The 21,627-nt window shown below is 39.6% G+C and overlaps 1 protein-coding gene across 1 annotated transcript; it reads right to left on the reverse strand.

Moving 5' to 3' along the window:
* Positions 1 to 8,269: 8,269 nt before the first annotated feature.
* SLC32A1 (solute carrier family 32 member 1) lies at positions 8,270 to 11,542 on the reverse strand. The gene is made up of 2 exons (XM_029611061.1): positions 11,159 to 11,542; positions 8,270 to 9,457 (listed from the first exon to the last, which is right to left on the reverse strand). Exons 1-2 carry the CDS (start codon positions 11,540 to 11,542, stop codon positions 8,270 to 8,272), a joined length of 1,572 nt encoding a protein of 523 aa, XP_029466921.1.
* Between the last annotated feature and the right edge of the window lie 10,085 nt (positions 11,543 to 21,627).

Genomic DNA, 21,627 nt, shown 5'->3' on the forward strand with positions numbered 1-21,627 from the left:
TAAACAGAACATCCTGCCAGTAACAATGTGCACAAAAAAAAAGGAGAACTGGGATTTTTTGAGCCCAGGAGTAGCAGAATGTCTTTTTAGTTGAGGGAGGCAAAGCAAAGCAACCAAGCTCCGCCCTCTTCCCCTCCCCCAATTTCTTTCTTTAGTTTACAGTCAATGTTATTCTTTCTCATATACATCCTTCTCATAAATCATATAGCGTATACCTATTCATTCACATGGGACCAATTGAAAGCTTGATGCTAGAAAATCTGGCATAGTATTAAAAGTGAAAACCCACATAAACAACAATAAGAATCGAAATGTCAGTACTAAATAACTTTTCTGCACTATGCATGGAGAGAGAGAAGATCATCAAGTACCAAGAGATTTATTATTTATTGATGTATTTATATAGTGTATATTTAAGCTAACAACTGCAATCAGAGACCAAGAAAATATGGCCTAAAGATTCAGAAATAGTCCTTAACTGTTTGGGCACTGCTGGCCTGATGAAAAAGAGCTTCCAAGCTCACCTTGATATGTTGCTTGTAAATATTTCACCCTACAAGCTCCATAAAGAAGTTTTTTGGCACAGTGCACTAGCAGTAAATTTGAGAGACTGAGATGATACCCAACATAGGCAGGTTTAAGAGTGAGATTCATTGTTGTCATTCTATGACCAAGACAAACCCAATATAAATCCTGCACCTCCAGTTCTATAAATAGATGCTCTGTATCCATAGATCCCCGCCACCAGCAGCTCTCACAAAGGGGGCAGAGCAGAAGTAGGATGTTTCTCTGTATGCCGCACCCTACAAAAAAAAAACATTCAAAGTCTGGTATCGTGTCAGTCACAGTAACACAAATTCTCTCCACCCTCACCATTAGACACATTGTGAAATAATACAAAATTTTGCAAATATTCTCAGCACAAGATGAAGGGGTTTGGGGGAGAGATGGAGAGTACAGGAGAGGGGGAAGTAGAGAGAGAGAGAGAGAGAGAGCAGATGGGAGAATTGGGGAATCTGGGAGGAGTAGAGAAAAAGAGTAAGGGAATGTTTGCACAAAAACCAAACTTGAGATTTGTGCAAGCCTGAGTTTGGGAGCAATCAATTTTGCCATGCAATTACTTTACCGTATTTCTTGATATTTTCTCCAGCACATCAAATTGTGAATTTTTCTACCAAACCTCTTGGTCTCTCTTTTTCCTACTGTTGGTTCTGTGCTTGTTGTAAGGCGGCTTCACGGACCATGTGACATCTCAATAGCCAGAAGAAATAAAAATAATAATAATAATAGTTAGGTATACTCCAGACATTACATGGGTGATTATATTATCTGTAAACTAAAGCCAAAATGAATTTTTCCCTTTATGATTTCCAAATAATATACTTATTTTTGCTTTGGAGGAAGAGGGAGCACTAAAGGAATCAACCTGGGGATTAAAACTCATTTAAACTGTAAAACAAAAGTGTAGGTCAGAGTAAAAATGGTAGGTTCTTGGTAAAATCACTGGCATGTGCAAAGAGAGCAGAGTCGTTTGTGAAAGGATGATTTTGTAAGGTTGTGTTGTATATATCTGCTCCAGATATACCCAGCTTGATTTACAGTAACTGCCTGCTCTCAATATATATGTCTTTAAAAGCAAACGTGCAAAGTTCTCAGGTCCAGTTATTTATTAAATGCGCCTAGTTTTGTAATTTTTTATTTACATCTTTCAGTAGGTTACCCTTAATCATAAAACATCCAAGTCCAACCTGAATTCAAGCCAGCTCTAGCTTCTTTAATACATACAAGCAGTACAAGGTAAATCAGCAAGCTGACGATCTGATTTAGGTCTGCGTTATTTGAAAAGAAAAGATTGAAAGAGCTGTTCATCGGCTTATTATACAAAGAGAGAGAGAGCAGCCAGTTACTGGAGAACTCAAAGCGCAACAGTTCCAGATACAGAGTATGATTTTTTGAATAATTAAATCTACCTTCCAGCTATCAAACTCTGACAACTGGCTTCTGCGCGCAGAGCCCGTGCCTGCTGGCGGAGGTGGCCTCTGCCCGAGCTCCGAGCTCTGGGTTTACAGCAGGTGGGCTCGGCTCTAGGTCGAAAGCAGCTGCTCCAGATGTTCTCTCCCTTGGCCTGTGGCTTTCTTAAACCCTCCAGCGCATATTTGGTGTTTACTATGTTCTTGAGCTACAAAAAGAGAAAACAAAAAACCAACAACAACAAAAACCCTCCCCCCCCCCTTCCAAAAACTACAAACAACCCTAGAAGTGTGCAAAGGTATTTTGTTCTGTGCACCAGTACTACTCACTACGGTCGAGGCCCTTTTCAGGCCTTGGGATTTTCTTTTTCCTTCCTGTCAGGAAAAAGAAAACGTCTTCTCGATTTAGAGCTTCTCGTGAGACAGTGCTATAAAACTAGTCACGTTTTAAACGACGTTACCTTCATAGTATAAAAGGAAGTCACTTATGAAAGAGAAAGAAAGGAAAGGAAACAAGCTCGTTGATCAGGTTTAGGAAAATACTTTATTTTTGCACTGTTTTAAGATTTGTAAAGGTACTTAAACGATATTGATACAGTACCAGTCATAAAGGACGAGATTTTCTAAACGATTTGATAGTCATGTGGCGCCCCCTCCCCGCGCTCTCGCTCTCTCCCTCTCTCTCTCTCTCTGGCTCACTCGCTCTCTCTCTCTCTTTTTTACCGCATTGCGGAGCTTCTCCAAATGAAATTTCCCTGCAAAGAGCTCTGTAACCCTCCTCTGCTGTATTCTCCACCCACCAACATATCGATTAAAAAAAATACCAGAATGTTTCCTTAATCAAGCAGTGTGAAGTCCTATAAAAGCAAACTACTGCATGTAGACAGAACAACTTGACCTCACCGTTCGGCAATTATAGTGATTTCTATTCCGTTCTATTAGGTTTCTCGAATAACAAAATAGATAACATGAAACTGACCTCAGCGACACTGAAATGGTAACTTCGAACGACCCAAAAAGTCGTTGGCGAGAGAGCTATGGTGGAAATCTGTAATCCTTTCAGTGAATATTCAATTTTGCAAAATAAATTACGGATTTTAACCATATTCTCCAATTTTCGCAATTCATCTTTTCACATTTAATGCCTGCTTGTTTTAGATTTACATTTTCTAAATCTAAAATAGTTTATTGTAATAATATTACTAATGCTAGTATTAATAGTAGTAACATCAAACCGTCTTCTCTGGTTCTATATTAAAAACAATCCCGTATTATTCCCGTATTAATTCCAGTTGGAGCCAATATTTTTTAGAATCTTATTTCTTTTCTAGTTTTTCTTCCCCCCCCCCCCCCACCCCCATTCTTTTGTCGGTCAAAATATCAACGTGCTGAAACATCAAACAACAACATAAAACAAATACTGAATTATACAAAGACAGTGCACTCCAATGGGTTCCACCTGCTGAAGTAATTATAGGTTTTACAATACAAAAAGAAATTCGAATAGACAGAAAATAACCCTGAAATTATTTCTTAATTCTGTTTTAAATTATATATTTTTAGCAGTGGAAAGCTGGAAACGAACTTGAAAATAAAACATCTAAAATTCCTCTGTGTGGTTTAAAGGTCTGGGAGGTTGTTTTTTTGTTCATTTTATATTTATTAACGTTTATATAATTTAAAGCAAGCAATATACAGAAAAAACTGAATTCAAGAAAAATGTTAACAAATGGGAAATTCATAATTAATATAAGAAAATATTATAGCAGAATTAAAAGTTATAGTGCACAATGGTAAGAATTAGGGGGGAATCCTTGTTACTAGTATTGCAAAGGCAAACGAAAAAAAGACAGGGTTCACATGCCTTCATCTTAAGCAAAAAAAAAAAAAAACCCCAGGAAAAGATGGCGGCATTCCTAGTCCTTAACACAGGTCTTCCTATGCTGAGCCAAATTTGCATATATTGGGGGCCCAGTTTATGCAAATTTGGCTCATGCAGTTTCATTGTGTCTGTCTTGAAAACCCCACTGTCTGTGGGGTCACCAGGACTGGCGTGGGAAGGATGAACCCAGCCAACAAATTATGAGGTTTCTAAGGGCAGAGGAAGGAGGGCTCTCTCACTCAGAAATAATGCAAATTGTGAGGGTTCATAAAAAAATTAAATGAACACCTGATACCTGATGTGACATTTAAAAGGTAATTTTAACAGCTGGAAAACGTTAGGACTCACCAGCAGAAAGAATCTCCTTCTTCCACTAAGTAATTTTAGCCATATCAGGGAAGATTCTACTAAGTAAAATAACCTCACCATTTTACAGAAATAACCTAAATACTCAGTTCTGGCATGGCTCTAAAAAAAAAAAATTCACAATTAATAGTGGGTAGGAAAAACATTTTGAAATTCATCAGAATTTTCCAAAAAAAAAAAACCCCAAACCATTCTAACCTATCAAAAGAGATTTAAGAAGTCCACTCTGGCCTGTTCCAGTCCCCTCTTCTTCAAAGTAGGGAGACAGAACAACCTATAAGCAGGTGGGAATTATTCTGGAGGAATTTCTAATATTACCAGCAAGTATTTACTGTGTTTTAAACATGGCCAGGGCTGATGCAGTAGTGAAAGGCAAGCTTCGGTGTCTCACTACATTCTAAACTTTTTCAATTTTATTCACATGCAATATATATATCATCTTTAACTAGGGAACCTTACACTTCCCCCAATTTCTCAGTTTTAGTTTTCAATTTCCCTAGTTTATGTTTAGAAACCAAAAGGAAAGGAGACTTGAGCACGAGCACGGGATCAACAGAGGAAAGGAGACGAGACCAGCAAACTGACATTATGGAGAATCTATTGAATACTACTACTCTAAGCAGGAAAAACAACATCTTTAAAATATGGGGAACTATCAGGTTGAGAATCGTAATTAAAGTTTGGGAAGGATGCGCAAGCCATAGGAAAGCAATAATACACTGTCTGGTATGCAGGATATGTCGTCAGCCCATGATGCTTTGGAAGGCAGACTACCCATACTGAATCTTTAAAATTAGGAAGTGGAGCTGCCACTGGGCCCTATTTTCTTGCTGACAGGCTGATCCAGTTCTGCTCTATACTTGTATAGAGAGAGTTGTAGTACTGCATTTCTTAAGATAATTAATCTATGTATTCAATGGAGTAAAACTAGAACTAACTCACCAGTTGATAAGAAATGGAGCCAGTTAGCATCCTTACCAGGAAGTCCAATGGTTTTATTTAATTACACACCCTTTTATAGACTGGTGAGAAAAAGGTTGACCCTGGGATTCAGTAGCATCACCTGACTACTGTATATGTTAAAGTTCATCATTGTATGACTCCAACCATATCACACTCTTAATACCACTATCCCAAAAAAAAACCCCAGAGGCTCTTAGACCTTGTCATTGGAACCCACAAGCAGGTAGGATGGTCAGGATATCCATGAGCATGCAGGTGATACACCAGATCCGGGTAGAACCCACATCTATCTTCTTGATTTTCTATCTGACTTACAGTTTCCAGAACTGCTCATTTTAGGATTTTCAGCTTCCCATTAAGTGCTAATGCACTATCTGGCTGTCCAGAGGCTTTGATACCTTTCCTGGCAGTGGACCAACTGGGGACAAAAATTGGAGGAAGGAAGGTCAACCATGGGCCTGACATCTTCCCTATTGAAAGTGACCTCGACTTGATAAAAGTGAGGCCACTCTGAAGGGGGCAAACTTTTATGTATTTATTTAAAACGTTGATATACTGCCTCCTCCAAGTCATTGTTCCGTGCGGTTTACAGTAAGATATACATTCATAAGCAAAACACATAACAAGGAACTTTAAAACCATAGCAAAAAACAAACAGAAAATCCAATAAGTAACTAATTATAACCCTCCTTAAAACTTGAAAACTGCTCCAAATCTTCCTTTCGGAGGTTTGCTTTACATGGTTCTAAATGTAGAGCCGTATAGCTTTTATTTTAAATAATATAAAACAGCTTTATAAACTTCAGAAATACCTCCACACTATACATCCGTTGCTTTTTTTCCCCATCTTATCTGGGGGGGGGGGGGGGGGGGAACCCTACTCTTTTGGAGATGCAAATTTAAATTAAAATAAATTCTGTCTATCGAGTCTACAACTCCTTCACTGATTTATAAACAAACTTTAGTTTTCTTAATGATTGTGAAACTGGAAGAAAGCTTTAGGACTGGGCAGCTGCTCAGGCACTAAGGTCACTTCCCGAATTGAAAATGAGACGTCAAACCGAAGAAAAATCGGCCAAAATCCAGGAGGTAGCAGTACTGCTGAGAATGCTACCCAGCCATTAGTGCCGGACACCTCTTCCCTAAAGCCTGATCAATCTGGTTTTAAAAGTCTTTTAACATATTTTTTGGGCTCAGAAGGACAATGCAATATAATGTTTAATGTAAATAAACCAACAATTGCAGTGGCCCTAGAAACTAGACATTTGGAACTGTGATGTCATCGATTATGCTTTTTAATTGGGGGGGGGGGGGGTTAGCATCTATTCAACCAAACGGGTTTCCAGAAGTCAGGCAGTGGCAAAAGCATACTTTTCAGTTCAACCCTTACAGGAAAATGTCCTTTCGGCCCTGTTTTCTCTAGAACATTTCCTTGGTCAGAGAAGTAAATCTTTAGATCCTGGCTGAAGGCGGGCACAAAAACTGAATAATGAAACTATTACATGTTAAAAGTGTTAATCCACTAAAATTAAAGGAATATTAATAAAGTAATAGCCTAGCGATAATAATTTTATAAGATGAATGAATGTTTAAAGATCCAGTATTTGGCATTGCCTTAGGAAAGGATCTCAATAATTCTTTAAGCTTTAACCAACCAATCTTTTGGTTTTCTTTTAACGCCGGTTACGATTATGTTTCAGAGTAAATCACATCTTTAAGACCAGAATTAAATAATGTGCCTTGTTTTAAATCTAATCTTTGAACTCTAAACAAATCAATCCAGTCGTTTCTTATCCTTTGTTCTCTCTTTATTGTTTGATATATTTATGTAGCACAATATATGTTAAAGATTTTTTTTAAATACATTTCATCTTATTTACCACAGTTACATCACACGTACATTTTGAAACATTTCCACAGATCTTGTAGATTGCACAGAATGAACTTTGCTTCCTGAACACGATCGATCCAACAATTTCTGCTTTTTACAAAGTAAAAAATAAACAAATAAATAAAATAAAATTCAAGTGTCTGACTTTAGCTGGAGGCAAATATTATCCGAATGGGAAGTGAAGGTTATTAGAAATGAATGTGGTGGATGAAAGCGCTTCTGTTATCTCCGGATATGACTTTGGATTTTTAAATACTTGCAGTGACTTACTGTGCATGTAATTAAGTCGCTGACCTATGGGAAGTTTTTCCTATATATGTCCCCACTGCTTCTAGTCCATTTCTCCCAAAGAAGGAAAACAATGGTTTTAAACACTACCAACGTTTTAAACCCATAGTCCTCAGCCGAAAGGAAGTGTTTAAATGACATAATATTAAATATTGCAACAATCCAAAACAGGGCATTCTAGTACAAAATATATATCCCCCATCCCAAATACTGTTGCAAAATGTTTTAAAAATTTTAAATGATTATTCTAAGATGTGTTCTCTGAATTAATGTACTGAAAGAAAATTGTATCCAAACACTGCACAATATTTATAAGGACAGGACATGCAGCAATACCCATCCTGTATTAATTACAGAGTTTACGGATGTTAGACTTTGAGAGGCATTAACCCGGATGCAGTCACGCTTAGATAGGTTACTTTTCACACACTGGAACCTGATTGGTTCGTACTATTTAAAATATCACCAATGACATCACACAGCATGTACCAATCAAATGCCAGTGTGTGCAAGGTAATATGTGACTTTTCTAAACAGGGCTGCTCCCCGAGTAAGCAGAGAAATTGAAAGGAAGCAACACAAATAGAAAATAATGATTCTAAGAACTGTAATTGACAAGTGAATACTGCTGCTTGCTATGTGTTTCTTTTGAAATTAATATTACACAGTGCATAATGAATACACTTCACTTTCAAATTACAAATCTCTGCTAAAATGTTTAAAATTAAAAAAAAGAAGAACTGTAGGAAAAACACTTTTATCACCTGTTAATTCTAACTATAAAATGTGCATAACTCAAACATTTGGCATCTTTTGCACAGGATGCATAATTGTTTGTCTAAATGGATGCTGTATGCAATGGTCCTTTAGGCAACCAGTCTGCCTGACACTATCTGTGATGACCACTTGTTAATCTTCGGCGTTGTTTCTAAAAGCCTCTATTAAGCCTTCCAAAGAATGGATAAGCCCAGAAACGCTGCATATAGAACCTATAACAAAGATGGAAACATCAAAGAAGACATGGTGCCATTGAAGCTTCCTCCACAGCAGTTTGAGGTGGAAGAGGCTGGGGAGCAGGAAACAGAGACCCGCCCCCGTGAGGCTCCCTGTAAGGCCCATCAACAGGGCAAAATGAGGGACATAGATAGCCATCAATAGAGTAAAAACTACCAGGGAACATCGCAGGGTAAGTCCCCAGGATTTTAATCTGCCATCACCTCCATAGCAGTTAGGAAAAAAGGCCCTGTTTCCCTCTTGGAAAAGAGATCTCTCCAAGACTTCCACAGCTGCAAAGAAGGGCAATGGGTAAGAAAGCAAAGCTTTGGCCACCAGGAAAATGTTGACAACTGCTCTAATGGTCGATGGCAAGTTATCTGTTATGACTTCTTTAGTTTCATCAGCCCAAGTCAGGTATGCCACTAAGGCAAAAAGTCCTTTGAGAATGCAGGCTGCAATGTGAGTCCAGTTCATCATGCAGTGGAATTCCTTAGGATTTTGCATATTTCCCTCCAGAGAGGGCAGAAAAATCTGGGATGTGTAACTGAAAACAATGATACCAATAGATATGGGAAACTTCTTTACGTCAATGTAAAACTTGACTTTGTCCCATGCCCAGTCACGTGCTCTAGAGAGACAATAGGCGATCACCAAAACATTGATGACAAAATGGGCCAAGGTGCAGAGCAAGCTAAATTTAGAGACAGCCTTGAGGTTCTTCAAGAAAGCACAGGGAAGGAGCACGGCTGTGGCAATAATGGACCAAGACTTTTGCGAAATAGGCAAATTTGGAAAGCTATTGTACATTAAATTGCCACTGACCACCACGTAGAGAATGCAGGTCATGACGAGCTCAATAATCTGGGCCACGTTGACAATCCTACCCCCAAGTCTCGGAAACCTTGGAGCACAGCAGGCATTGGCAATATCGACATAGGAGTCTCTGGTTCTTACTATATCCCCATCTTCGTTTTCTTCATAAAGACAGGCAATAAGAATTTTTCCAGTATAACAGCAAACGACTGCAGCGAAAATAATTAAAAATAGTCCTAGGTATCCACCGTGAAGAATAGCATAGGGCAGGCCAAGGACAAACATCCCCTACAGAAAACAAATAGGAAAAGGGCATGTTTTCTAGTTCACAGTAAGGATTACAATCAATATGATTGTGTATAATTACAAACCTTAATTGATACATTGAACTCTTTGGCATCTAATTGTAATTAAACTTTTTTTTTTTTTTTTTTACCATAAAATGTTCTTAAAATAGTTTATGTTAAACAAAGAAAAGGACTATTGGGGAACCACTCTAATCAAATCTAAACTGATTACAAATTAGTTTTAATAAAATGATAAATGTTTACTCAAGTATTATAAAAACAGATTAACTTTCAAGAATATGTGAGTATCAGTATAAAAATGGAAAATGTAGATAGTAACAGAATTTCTGATGTAAAAGGCAGCCAAATATTGCAAACTATATTTGCTTCTGTTGTATGTGCTATTTTTTTTTAAACGTTCATAATTTCTTTCAGTTATATTTCAGAATGCACGTTTTATCTACTTGGCTTTACATTCTGCAAAAAATAAAATAAAGCAAAACCTCTTTAAATCAGAAAAAAAAAAGAACTGATGTACTAACATTAAATTATCCCTGCAAGCTAGATTCCTGATTAGACTGTAATATGGAATCAAAGATGTGTTAGATAATTATCATACATGTATTCCAGCCCCTCCATTATCTATTGGTAAATCTCTTTTTCAAGTCTTCAAAGACGGTAAACGATAAGGTGAGAAAGGACAGACGGAGAGAAACAGTATTACTGCGTGCATAAAGATCTTGAAAAACTCATGAAAAAGGAGATCGGTGGCCCTGCAAATAGTTTTCTTACATATAATAATAATAATAATAATAATACTAGCATTCTGTGATCATTTCTGCAAATAATTTTATCATAAGTAAACCTTAAAACATAAATTGTTGTCTAAAATCACAAGAATAAGGTAGTCTACCATATGGAATAATTAAAAAAAAAAACCTATAACGATATTGAAAATGTTGAATCCTTTTAAAGAGTTAAGATTGGGTCAGGCAGTTTGCATCCGTTTTGTTTTAATGTCAGTGAAGCCCAGGCCTACTAAATATTTGGCAGGGCCCTACAATTCAGAGAAGCCTCTGCAGCTCCCCCTCTGAAACGCAGGCATAAATATTCACTGTAGAGATTAAAATCTTTCATGCTATTTGTTTTAAGTAAGATGTTCTTAAAGAGTTTATTCTTTAAAAAAAAATGTTATTTTTTTCCCCACTATTATCAATTAAACCGATCACTACCAAATTTCAAAAAAGCACAATACATCACTGAGGACATTAAGAATGCCAAAAAGCTTAATGTATTTGAAGTTTATTCATGTCTTATTTCCTTTACTATCTAGTGGATAAAGGTAGAAACATTTGGAGCACATATTTAATACAGCTATTCCGATTTTGTACATCTTATATTGCTATTTTTTTTTTACCATTACCTTTTGCATTACAAACCAAATTCCTAGTAAGGATATGGATTTATTGAGGAAGAGGGAAAGCAATGCATGAAAAGGTGTTCTGAAAGATTCAAGCCGTATAGTATGTGCACACAAGCATTGAATTTAGTCTTTTGTTTTCTGAAGGCTAAATATTATATTAAAGATAAAAGGGAAATACTGAATCAGTGCATTACATATCATTGGGCAGGTGTATACTAACGAAATATACTGAAGGTTAAAGAATGAAGGTGTGAAAAAATAACTTTTTAAAACCCTTACCTGGATAGCATTGGTGACATTCCAACCAGCTTCCCAGGCTGTGATTTTGGGTTTTCCATGGGAGGACAACTCTGAGCAAATACCCTCATCCTTGGAGTTTGAAGGTGGGGGACCCGTCCCGTCCCTCTGATAATGGAAGTCCCCTTCCACAGAAGCCTCTCCTCCTCCTCCTCCGTCCACGCTAACTTCAGACTTTAGGATGTCCATCTGAAGCCCTTGTCTGTGCTCCATATCCAGATCATCGCAGTGCGCAAATCCCACAGCTTCTTCATCAGTGGCCGCCTGAAACCCCATCCTGGCAAACATTCCACTCATTTTTGCCTGGGATTTATTAGAAACCGAGGTGGCAACATTGGAAATCTTGCTTCTGATTAAGGTTGCCATTTTGTTTTCTGTTCAATTTGAAACCTTTTTTCCAGATTAAAGAAGCAAACCTGTATGCTTTGAGGCTCGATGATTTCGTTTCTCCAAGCTGCTATCTCCACTTTCTATTAGAAATGGACCTTCTCCTCGTCTGAACTCCTTGGATCATGACACCTTTCCCTGTGAGATCTAAGACCTTGATACTTCCATGTTAGCAGTCTGCCCTCTCTTCTTTGCTGCATATATCAGTAGAAAAGGGAACCAAAATGGTTTCGTAAAATGCTTAACGTTTGATGCCAATTTGGGTTTATTAAATATTCCCCCCTTCCGCTGTCTTTCTCGCTGAGCAGCAGACTATAAGACCTCACTTGGTCGCCTTCAGTCTGACTGATGCCAGTGCAGTGCGGAGGAGCCTAAGGGGAGAGGAGAAGGAGGGGGGGGGGGGGGGGGAATGTGTGCTCATCAACCTGCCAACGCAAGCCTTTTGCTGTGCTCACCACGTCTCCTTCCCAAAGCAATGTTTAAAAAAAAAAAAAACGGGAGAGGATTGCTGCATTTCTAGAGGAGGTTCTTCCATACCAAGTAAAGTCCATCATTTCCCCCCCTCCCCCCACATCTACACCTTCTTCAAGCCAGCAATACCGAAACCCATCTAAACTCTACTACAGTGTGCAGGGGGGGAGGGGGAATCTACGATTGAAATAAACGCTGTATTTATTATATTTATTATATTATAGTCACAACCAAGAGCAGTGAGAGGAAGCATGCGGCCCGTACACCAAGGGACTAAGCCATCCACAGTGCAGAGAAATTCCTAATCTTTTTGCCTACAAACGAAATTGATTTAGCTAAATGCATTCACTGTAGGCGCACATAATTCTACAGCGTGTCTTTTTACTACTTTATCGCTGATGTCCTCTCAAAGGTTTATACGCTTTTCATTAAAACGCATTTTACGCCCTGCTTTGCATCTACCTTTGCCATCAAGACAGTCGGCACAAATTGAAATTAAACTTTGGCAATGCTAATTTATTACAGATGATATTTGATTAAAATTGAACCTGAGAATTTCGTATTTGTTTATTGTTAGTTGTATAAACCTTTTCCCTCCTATGGAAGAAAAACAGAAGAAAATTGTGAAGGGGAAAATCTCGTGCAAGAAGGGATTATATTTTTCTTCAAAGAACGTATCAGTGCCCCGTTGACAATAAATTGCTGAAGTGTGAACAAACTGAGAAAACAATTAGAGACGAAGGCTTCGAGGTCTTTGATTGTATAACACCAGACGAGGACGAAAAACGATTATAAAGAACTATTTCAAACCCTGTCTCTCTGTAGGGCTTTGTATAATTGAATAAAATAAGGTGGTTTATTATGGCATTCTGTTACTGGGTTTATGGTCTCAACTGGCACGTGTGATCGAAGGTCGCCCAGCAGTAAAGAAGAGCGGATATTATGTATAGAAAACCAGGGTTTTACAGAGCTGTGAACTGGCACTGCCACTGGGGCAGGGAAAGAATGCAGCGCTGTGCTGGTGCGTTAGTAAAACAAGACTCTGCTTTGCCTTTGCTATCGAGATGATATTATTATTACATATCATTGCACAAATAGGTCGAGAGAGGGAAGGCAGCCTGCTCTCTCCAGATTTACAAAAGAAAAGAAGACGAATCAGGTCAAGTAATATCCTTGTTTTAAATTCAGTAACATTAACCGCATAACATTTCACCTGGCTCTGGGTGCACCGCACTGTTCGGAGTAAGTCGAAGTATGAACAGAACAGGTAAAATCTTGTCAGCACCATAAACCGTTTTATTCAGAGAAATGGGAAAGGGGTTGCCTAAACTCATAACTGATTCGTTTTTTTCTTGTAGCAGAATAGATTCGGCTGGGGTAGAACGTGAAGACCTTAAAGTAGGTTGCAAATGCATTAGAGAGCTACAGAGAGGAAAACATATTCAACAGAAGTTAGGCAGTTTAAAAAATGCATTACCGTTTATATATATTTTGTATTCTCCTCTTCAAGCAGATTTGACAGAGGTATTAGTATCAGCCTTAAGCAAATAAAGAACTCCAATATTGTAAATGAAGGCATCAAATGTATCTTTCTAGCTCTCCAGACTTCATCAGAATTCGGTTAATATGAACCGACGATGCTATTCATTTTTAAATACATTTTTTACCTCATTCTTTTTTTTTCTCAGGTTTGTGCTTTGCTTGCCCTGCAGAGATCGCTGGAAAACAAAAAGTTTATTTTGGTTTTATTTGTTGTTGTTGTTGTTGTTTTTACCAATAACATAAAAAAATAAAAGGCTTGTGCAAATCGATTGGATTAATTGAGAGAAAACCATATATTGTAATCTTAATTCTCAATGATGTCTGATACCTCTGAATGTCAGGGGGGAATATATGGTTGCAAGGTCATGTTAATTTCTATGCATTCCGAAAGGTAAACTGCCATCGTAAAAGGTGCAGAAACCAGTTGCTTTATTAAACTGATGCCCAAAAACAAAACGCATTTTTGCAGTAGTCGGGAAAGAGAAGTGAAAGTCAAGATTTCGTCCCTGTTCAATCAAAGCATTGTTTTGTTATAATAAAAGTCTTTAGCTCTTGACGTCAGCCTATCTATATAATCCTAAGCGTAGTAGCCTGCACAATAGGTTGCTCTGCAATAACCACATAGTCCCGTCATTCTCGAAATGGGTCTACTGGGATCATGGAGGAGTCTAGTCCTACAAGAGCAATGCCTGCCTCTTCTTTCAATAATAAAGTATCCAGCTCTCCGAAATTACAGTAACGAATGTTCCAAAAATAGGAGCCAATCCTCCAATAATGTATTATCTAATCCTCCAATCACACGGCATTTAATCCACCAATAGTGTATCCGATCCTCCAATAACAGTGTCTGGTAAGCCAATAAAACAACACCTTGCGCTCCCAAAATACCCCAGCCAACCCTCTAACAGCAGAAGTTCCCAAATTCACGATTCAGCCCTCGGCTATAGCGGCTGGGACTGTTTAGTGCTTACCTTGGGGTGGGCTCTTACTCATCAACAGACGGGGGGAGGGGGGGCCTTTGAAGGCATTTCCCCCCTCTTAGGTGACAGCTTCGCCTCCCCTCCCCCCAATAATGAAATTGGTGTTGGTGTCCTGAGATGAGAATGTAAAACAGAAAACCAACAGCAAAATACCCGATTCAATCACGAATAAAACAATGGGATCCTAAGTCCGTTCACTGCACTCCTTAAACAATGAAAGTCGGAAAGTGATAATATTCTTTTTTTTTTTTTTTTTTACAGAGTTACCTGAAGGCATCTAGTCCTGGCGATAATAAAGGATGAATGGCGAAGTGAAGAGAAATGTAAGACACTACCTGCACAATTGCAAATGTTACCGTTAAAAGCGTTTAGACTTTGGGGTTATTTACCTCGAAGGCTACCAAAGTCCATTAAAGAAAGAGAAAGTGAATACATAATGTAAGGAGAACTTGCAGTCTCCGAGCTCTCTGTAGGACTCCGTGCTTCCTGCGTCTCGACTCTCCCCTTTACTCGGGCCAGATCTGGGCTCAGAGTTCAGGCAGCGGACTCCAAACCCTACCCTGGGGGCTTCGGCCATGCGGAGGCTTTCTCATCCCTTTCCCGGTCCCGCTGCCTTCTCTTCTCCGAGAAGCCTCTCCCTCCAGCTGCAGGGCTTTGAACTCCCAGGTGACTGCGTAGAGTAACATTGAGGGGGGGGGGGGCACCCACTCCCACGCGGGAAGCTCTAGTGGGACAGCGCGGGAGGGGAGCGACCGCAACGCCAGTGCTGAAAGCCCAAAATAGGCGGAGGCGAAACCCCAGCGGTGTCTGATGCCCGTTTAAATCCCGCTCCGTGTCCCAACGCTGACCCTTGAGAAGGTGATGGGACCTGCTTAGAGCCGGCCGGGGCTGGCTGAACAGCAGCAGCAGCGCCCCGTACAGTCCTGGCGCCGGGTGAAGCGGCTGCCCTGCCCACGCAGCGCTCCTTAGAGCTTCCAGTACTTTACCTGCCGGCTGCTGCCTCGTGGGACGGGCGAGGGTCTGACGGGGAACTTTGCTCGGCAGCTTCTCGGGTTCTCAGTGCGACAAAAAACAAGAAGAAATTAAAAGGAAAGCCAACTTTTAGAGTATCCTGGCTTATGGTAAGTGCGCTCGTGATTTAAGAGGCGAGGATGGGAAGAAAGGGAGTGAGAGGGACGGAGGGAGAGAGACAGAGTTACCTACTACACGCCTTCCTTCGCCTCTTTGCCCGAAGTGTGTTATATCCATTAGGAAGTCGGGAATGGTTCCGAGCTGGATGCGGAGCAGGGACTGATTGCAGCCCTTCAGAGTGACATCACTCACCATTTCCCCCCAACCAACAATTATCCCTAAGCAATCGGGAGCGTAGGCTGCAAGCAAACACTGCACAAAGGTTAGCAGAGTCTCGGGAGGGTGCAAATCGCTGTATTTCTGGGTGGATATGCTTCACAAACATGAGACCCTTTTTCACTGATTTCTACACAAGTAAAATGTTCCAATAAGCATGTTCTGCAAAACGTATATATATATATATTTGTAATCATCACAGTCTCATGCATTTGTGTATGGAGTGTGATTTACTGTATTTCAAAGTTCAGGAAAATATCTTATGAAACAGATTTACTAAAGGAAACCCAGTGCGGGGGAGCCAATTATTTAAATTTTTTTGGAGGTGAACTCTAACGCACAGTCAGGGAACTATGAGGATAAGTGGGAACCAGCGGAAGACGAGCTTCCAGGGTTTTTCGTAGGTTAAATGGCTTCGTGCTTATCTCCATTGCCCAGGCAGTCTCTGGTTTGTAGTACAGAAGAATCTCCTGCATTAATCGCCCAGAAAGATATTAATGACAAAAAAAAAAAAAAAAGAGGCCGGATGGAAGAAAGCCCTGACGAACAAAAGAAATACAGAGTCATGGGCTGCTTTCTCTTTCCATCCCAGGCACCTAGGAATTCACTTTTTACCTTATGAAAGAACTCTTTAACATGCGCCCTTCTAGATACGTCCCCTTTCTCTTTTAACGCTAATCTGCAATGTTAAGTTTTCATTGCCATATTGACCCAGGAGAGAACATACATTTTTATTAATCAACATGACAGCAAGTCAAAGATGCTGTAGCACCTGAACAATGAGACCATATCGTCCCCCCCTTCTTCAAATGTCTGGGAGTTCCATCTCATGTTGAGAATACCTTAATGCTAAGCTGCAAGGCATGCTGGAAAAGTAACCATATCCTGCTATTTTCAAAAGATTTTACCAGAAATCCAGAATGAAATTTAAAAAAAAAAAAATATATATATATATAGCAGGCCTGATACTGGTCAAGGATGATGCTCAAAACTACAATCTATCATCTCTTTGACAGTAACTCCATGCCATAAAGGACAATGGAAATATGATTTAAAGAAGGTAAGTTCAATAATCTTCAGTATATCTACAGGATCCAGTCATAAGACGTGCCATGCTGGGTCAGACCAATGGTCCATGGAGCCCAGAACCCTATTGCCTACATTGGATTAATGTCAGCAGATTCTAAGGGAGAAATATCAATTCCCTGTTTCTCATTCCTAGAAGTGATGATCCCCCAAGTCTTCCTGGCTAAATAGCTGCTAATGGAACTGTCATTGTCCAGACCTATTTAACCCAGCTATACTATTAGCCTTAATCCAATCTTCTGGCAACAAATTCTACAGCTTAATTGTGCACTGACTGAAAGAAACCTTTCTTAAACTTGTTTTAGATCTGCTACCAATTAGTTTTATTGCATCTCCTGGTCCTAGTACTATTTGAAAGAGTGAATAACTTTCTTATTCTTGTTCCACCCCACTCATGATCTTATAAACCTCTATCACATCCCTTCTCAATTGTCTCTTCTTGTAGATGAAGAGCCTTAACCTGTTTAGTCTTTCTTCATAAGGGAGCCAAGCCATCTGGTTTAACATTTTTGTTGTCCTTCTCTGTACCTTTTCTAACTCTGCTATACCATTTTTTGAGATTGGATGACCAGAATTGTACTCAGTACTCAAGGGTCATGGCATCAATGGATACAGAGCTATGATATTCACAGTCTTGTGTTTTCTATTTCTCTCCATACAGTTACTAACATTTTTTTTTATCCACTGCTGCACATTGAGCTGATGATTCCAAGGTATGGTCCAGAAAGACTGCAAACTCCTTTTCCAATAAATGTGCATGCATATATTATAGGTTGTGGAATACACAATATTTGCTGTAACCGTATTTTAACTAGGTATATATTTGTTACTAAATATATAAAGGCTTGAGGTTGGAAATGAAGCAAGGGGGTGGTGTAATATTTCTGCATGGGGGTAACCTGTATGGGGCTTCAATTACTACCCTTAACAGAATGCATGGGGGTAACCTGCATAGAGCAGCTGTTATTACCCTTATCAGAATGCATGGGGGTAACCTGCATAGAGCAGCTGTTATTACCCTTATCAGAATGCATGGTGAAACCTGCAGAGAGCAGCAGACACTACCCTTAACAGATCACATGAGGATAACTTGCATAGAGCGGCAGTTACTACCCTTTACAGAAGCATGAGGTAACCTGCACGGAGCAGCAATTACTACCATACAGCCGATACAGTACCGACGCATAACAAAATGTACGGCTCTGTCCTGCGCAAATCAAAGCGGCGCTAAAGGCACGCCAAAGGCGCGGTCAGAGTTCGCTATCAATTTTACTGTATAGGATGTATAGGACGTCTATACAGTATCCTGGGTGTGCTGCACAATGCGTTGTTCTTCCATACATGTCATTTCAATGGAACAGAAGTTGTCAATTAGAAATGTCATGAATTCCAAACTTTTCATCGATCTTGAAAAATATCCCATTGTTCCCCCTTCGTGACATCATCGCCGCATCATAATCCTACCTTGGACGTGTATATAAATCGCATCTCCAAGTAAGAAAGTCCCTTTGTATTTGGGTCGGGTCAGGACAGACCGGTTAGAACTGTTCCTTTGGATATCAATCGGAAGATTGGCACCCCTTTACTCTCAACAGGTAAGAGGCATACTAATGGACGCTTCTTTCCAAGAGGCCCCGCATGGACGCCCAGAGTCATAGACGCTCAGAGGCCATGCTGTCTACATATCCTTCAAAACCCCTCTACCTTTGAACGTCCATAGCCTGTGGCAGAGGGCCGCTGCCTGGAGCGCCCGGAAAAGGTTGGTAGCGGGGCCTACGACTTGGATGCTCCCGCAATTTGCTGGGCAGACTGGATAGACCATTTGGTTGTTATCCACCACCATTACTATGTCATAAGAACATAAGAACATAAGAAATTGCATGCTGGGTCAGACCAAGGGTCCATAAGCCTAGCATCCTGTTTCCAATAGAGGCCAAACCAGGCCACAAGAACCTGGCAATTATCCAAACACTAAGAAGATCCAATGCTACTGATGCAATTAATAGCAGTGGCTATTTCCTAAAGTAAACTTGATTAATAGCCATTAATGGACTTCTCCTCCAAGAACTTATCCAAACCTTTTTTGAACCCAGCTACACTAACTGCACTAACCACATCCTCTGGCAACAAATTCTAGAGCTTTATTGTGCGTTGAGTGAAAAAGAATTTTCTCCGATTAGTCTTAAATGTGCTACTTGCTAACTTCAAGGAATGCCCCCTAGTCCTTCTATTATTCGAAAGTGTAAATAACCGAGTCACATCTACTCATTCTAGACCTCTCATAATCTTAAAGACCTCTATAATATCCCTCCTCAGCCGTCTCTTCTCCAAGCTGAACAGCCCTAACCTCTTCAGCCTTTCCTCATAGGGGAACTGTTCCATCCCCTTTATCATTTTGGTTGCCCTTCTCTGTACCTTCTCCATCACAACTATATCTTTTTTGAGATGTGGCTACCAGAATTGTACACAGTATTCAAGGTGTGGTCTCACCATGGAGCGATATGGGTTGCATTATGACATTTTCCGTTTTATTAACCATTCCCTTCCTAATAATTCCTAACATTCTGTTTGCTTTTTTGACTGCTGCAGCACACCGAGCCGACAATTTTAAAGTATTATCCACTATGATGCCTAGATCTTTTTCCTGGGTGGTAGCTCCTAATATAGAACCTAACATTGTGTAACTACAGCAAGGGTTATTTTTCCCTATATGCAACACCTTGCACTTGTCCACATTAAATTTCATCTACCATTTGGATGCCCAATCTTCCACCATTCAGATTAAATTATTTTTCATATTTTGTGATTACAGATGTAGTTTGTGCTATTATCATATGCAAATATTGAAAATAGTTGCTACACTACATTTATATTTTCTCTGACAGGATTTTTGCAAAACATTAGTCAAGATTTTAAAAGCAGATAATCAGTCTGGATTGGTTCCTTTTTTGTATTTGTTTGTTTGTTTGTTTGTTTATTTATTTATTTATTTATTTATTTATTTGATTCAGATTCCACTAGGGCTACAGAAGTGCCTTTGAGACCAAGTCAGTTAAAGACATAAGCAATAAAATATATTAAGAGAAAAAATAGCAAGCAAGCTATTGATGTGAGGAATTTAAGGAGTGAGCCTTGCATCAGCTACTAGCCTACAACTGGGGGGAAATATGTCCTTGTTTTGCTTGCAGATGCTTCAGAAACAAGAACTTTGCAAGCTCTTTTTGGCTAAGATCCAGGTGTGGGATCTCAGGATTGAGCTGAGAATGACTCTTTCTTGGCCTTTTGACTCAGGCTGAAAACCTATATGGAGGAGGGAGAGAGTTACACCCTGCCAACCAAACCTTATTGGGGACACCAATATTATGACCATGGCCAAAGCAGAAGGATTATGCTTTCTGCTTAAAAATATAGCCAGCAATGGGAGCTATTCATAAAAAATGAAAATGAGGCTGGATAAGGACCACGAGCACCATATAGCCTGCCCATTCTGCATGAAATACCTCAAATCCTACTCAATTTCAGGCTTTACCCTCCCTCCATACTAATTCCAGACTTTATTTCTTGGGATCCTCTATACTTATCCCAAGCATTAACCCCTCAGGATCCTCTGTGCTTATCCCAGGCTTCACCTCTTAGGATCCTGTGTATGAAATCTCAGGCTTTACCTCTTAGTATCTTTTGTGATTATCCCAGGTTTTCATGAATTCTGTTATGGTTTTTGTCTCTGCTAGGAGACTATACCATGCATCCACCACTCTTTCACTGAACAAATATGTCCTTATGTTACCCCTGAGACTATCCCCTAATGATCACTTTTAATCTTCCCACAGTGTGGCTATGCCCAGAATAAATATCCTTTTACACTACCTAGTTTATGTCATCATTATTACTAGCCCATAAGAATAGTTGAGATCCAGTGATTAAAGCGCAGAATTATGATCCAGGAGAATCAATGGGATGTGAGCTTTGATCCCTGCTCTCTCTCTCTCTGGTTCTCTGTGTGACTTTAAGGAAATCATCTTATCTCATTGTGCCTCAGTTTGTTGCAGATACTGACACCTTCTTAATGGTCCAGCACAAGCATTACCCAAACATGTTCAGTATATAGCAGCTCTTTAAATGAATCATGTTAAATATAGACACTCTTTCCAAATTCAGCTTTCCATTTCTCCTGCCATTTTAAAATATGCATCCTTTCCTGCCAGGCAGTTCCGCCTATATTTAGAAGCAAAATACTGCAGCACTATTTAGGATCTGCCCTCCCCTTTCCTCCCTTTCCTTCCTCCTTCCAAGAAGCCTCAGAGGAGAAATATGACAGAATAATGAAGAGTGGCAGAGTACACTATAAAAAGGCAATTAAGGGAACTGCTGGAATGGGACAAGGCAATGTGACCTGGTTAATAGCTCTGAAGTGAGCTGGGAATTTGCGGGAGAAGAGGAAGGATGAGGAATGTGCTGAGGTTCCACACTGGGTCACATGAATGACTTGATTACGCTGTGTGCGCTGGGTACCTAAAATATATTTATACAGTACATAGATTCACGTAGAGGGAGAGCACTTTTCTCTGCAAATAAAATGGTAAAGGATGATCAGACAAATACTGTATTTTATTTTGCTTTTTTCTTCGTTGTACCTGT

This window comes from Rhinatrema bivittatum, chromosome 8 (genome assembly GCF_901001135.1).
Source record: "Rhinatrema bivittatum chromosome 8, aRhiBiv1.1, whole genome shotgun sequence".
NCBI lineage: Eukaryota > Metazoa > Chordata > Amphibia > Gymnophiona > Rhinatrematidae > Rhinatrema > Rhinatrema bivittatum.

Bases quoted from the DNA above. Each gene is read 5' to 3' on its own strand.
- SLC32A1 (XM_029611061.1), bottom strand. From the start codon at position 11,542: ATGGCAACCTTAATCAGAAGCAAGATTTCCAATGTTGCCACCTCGGTT. The intron at 9,458-11,158 runs GTAAGGGTTTTA...TGTTTTCTGTAG, and splicing joins ATGTCACCAATGCTATCCAG to GGGATGTTTGTCCTTGGCCT.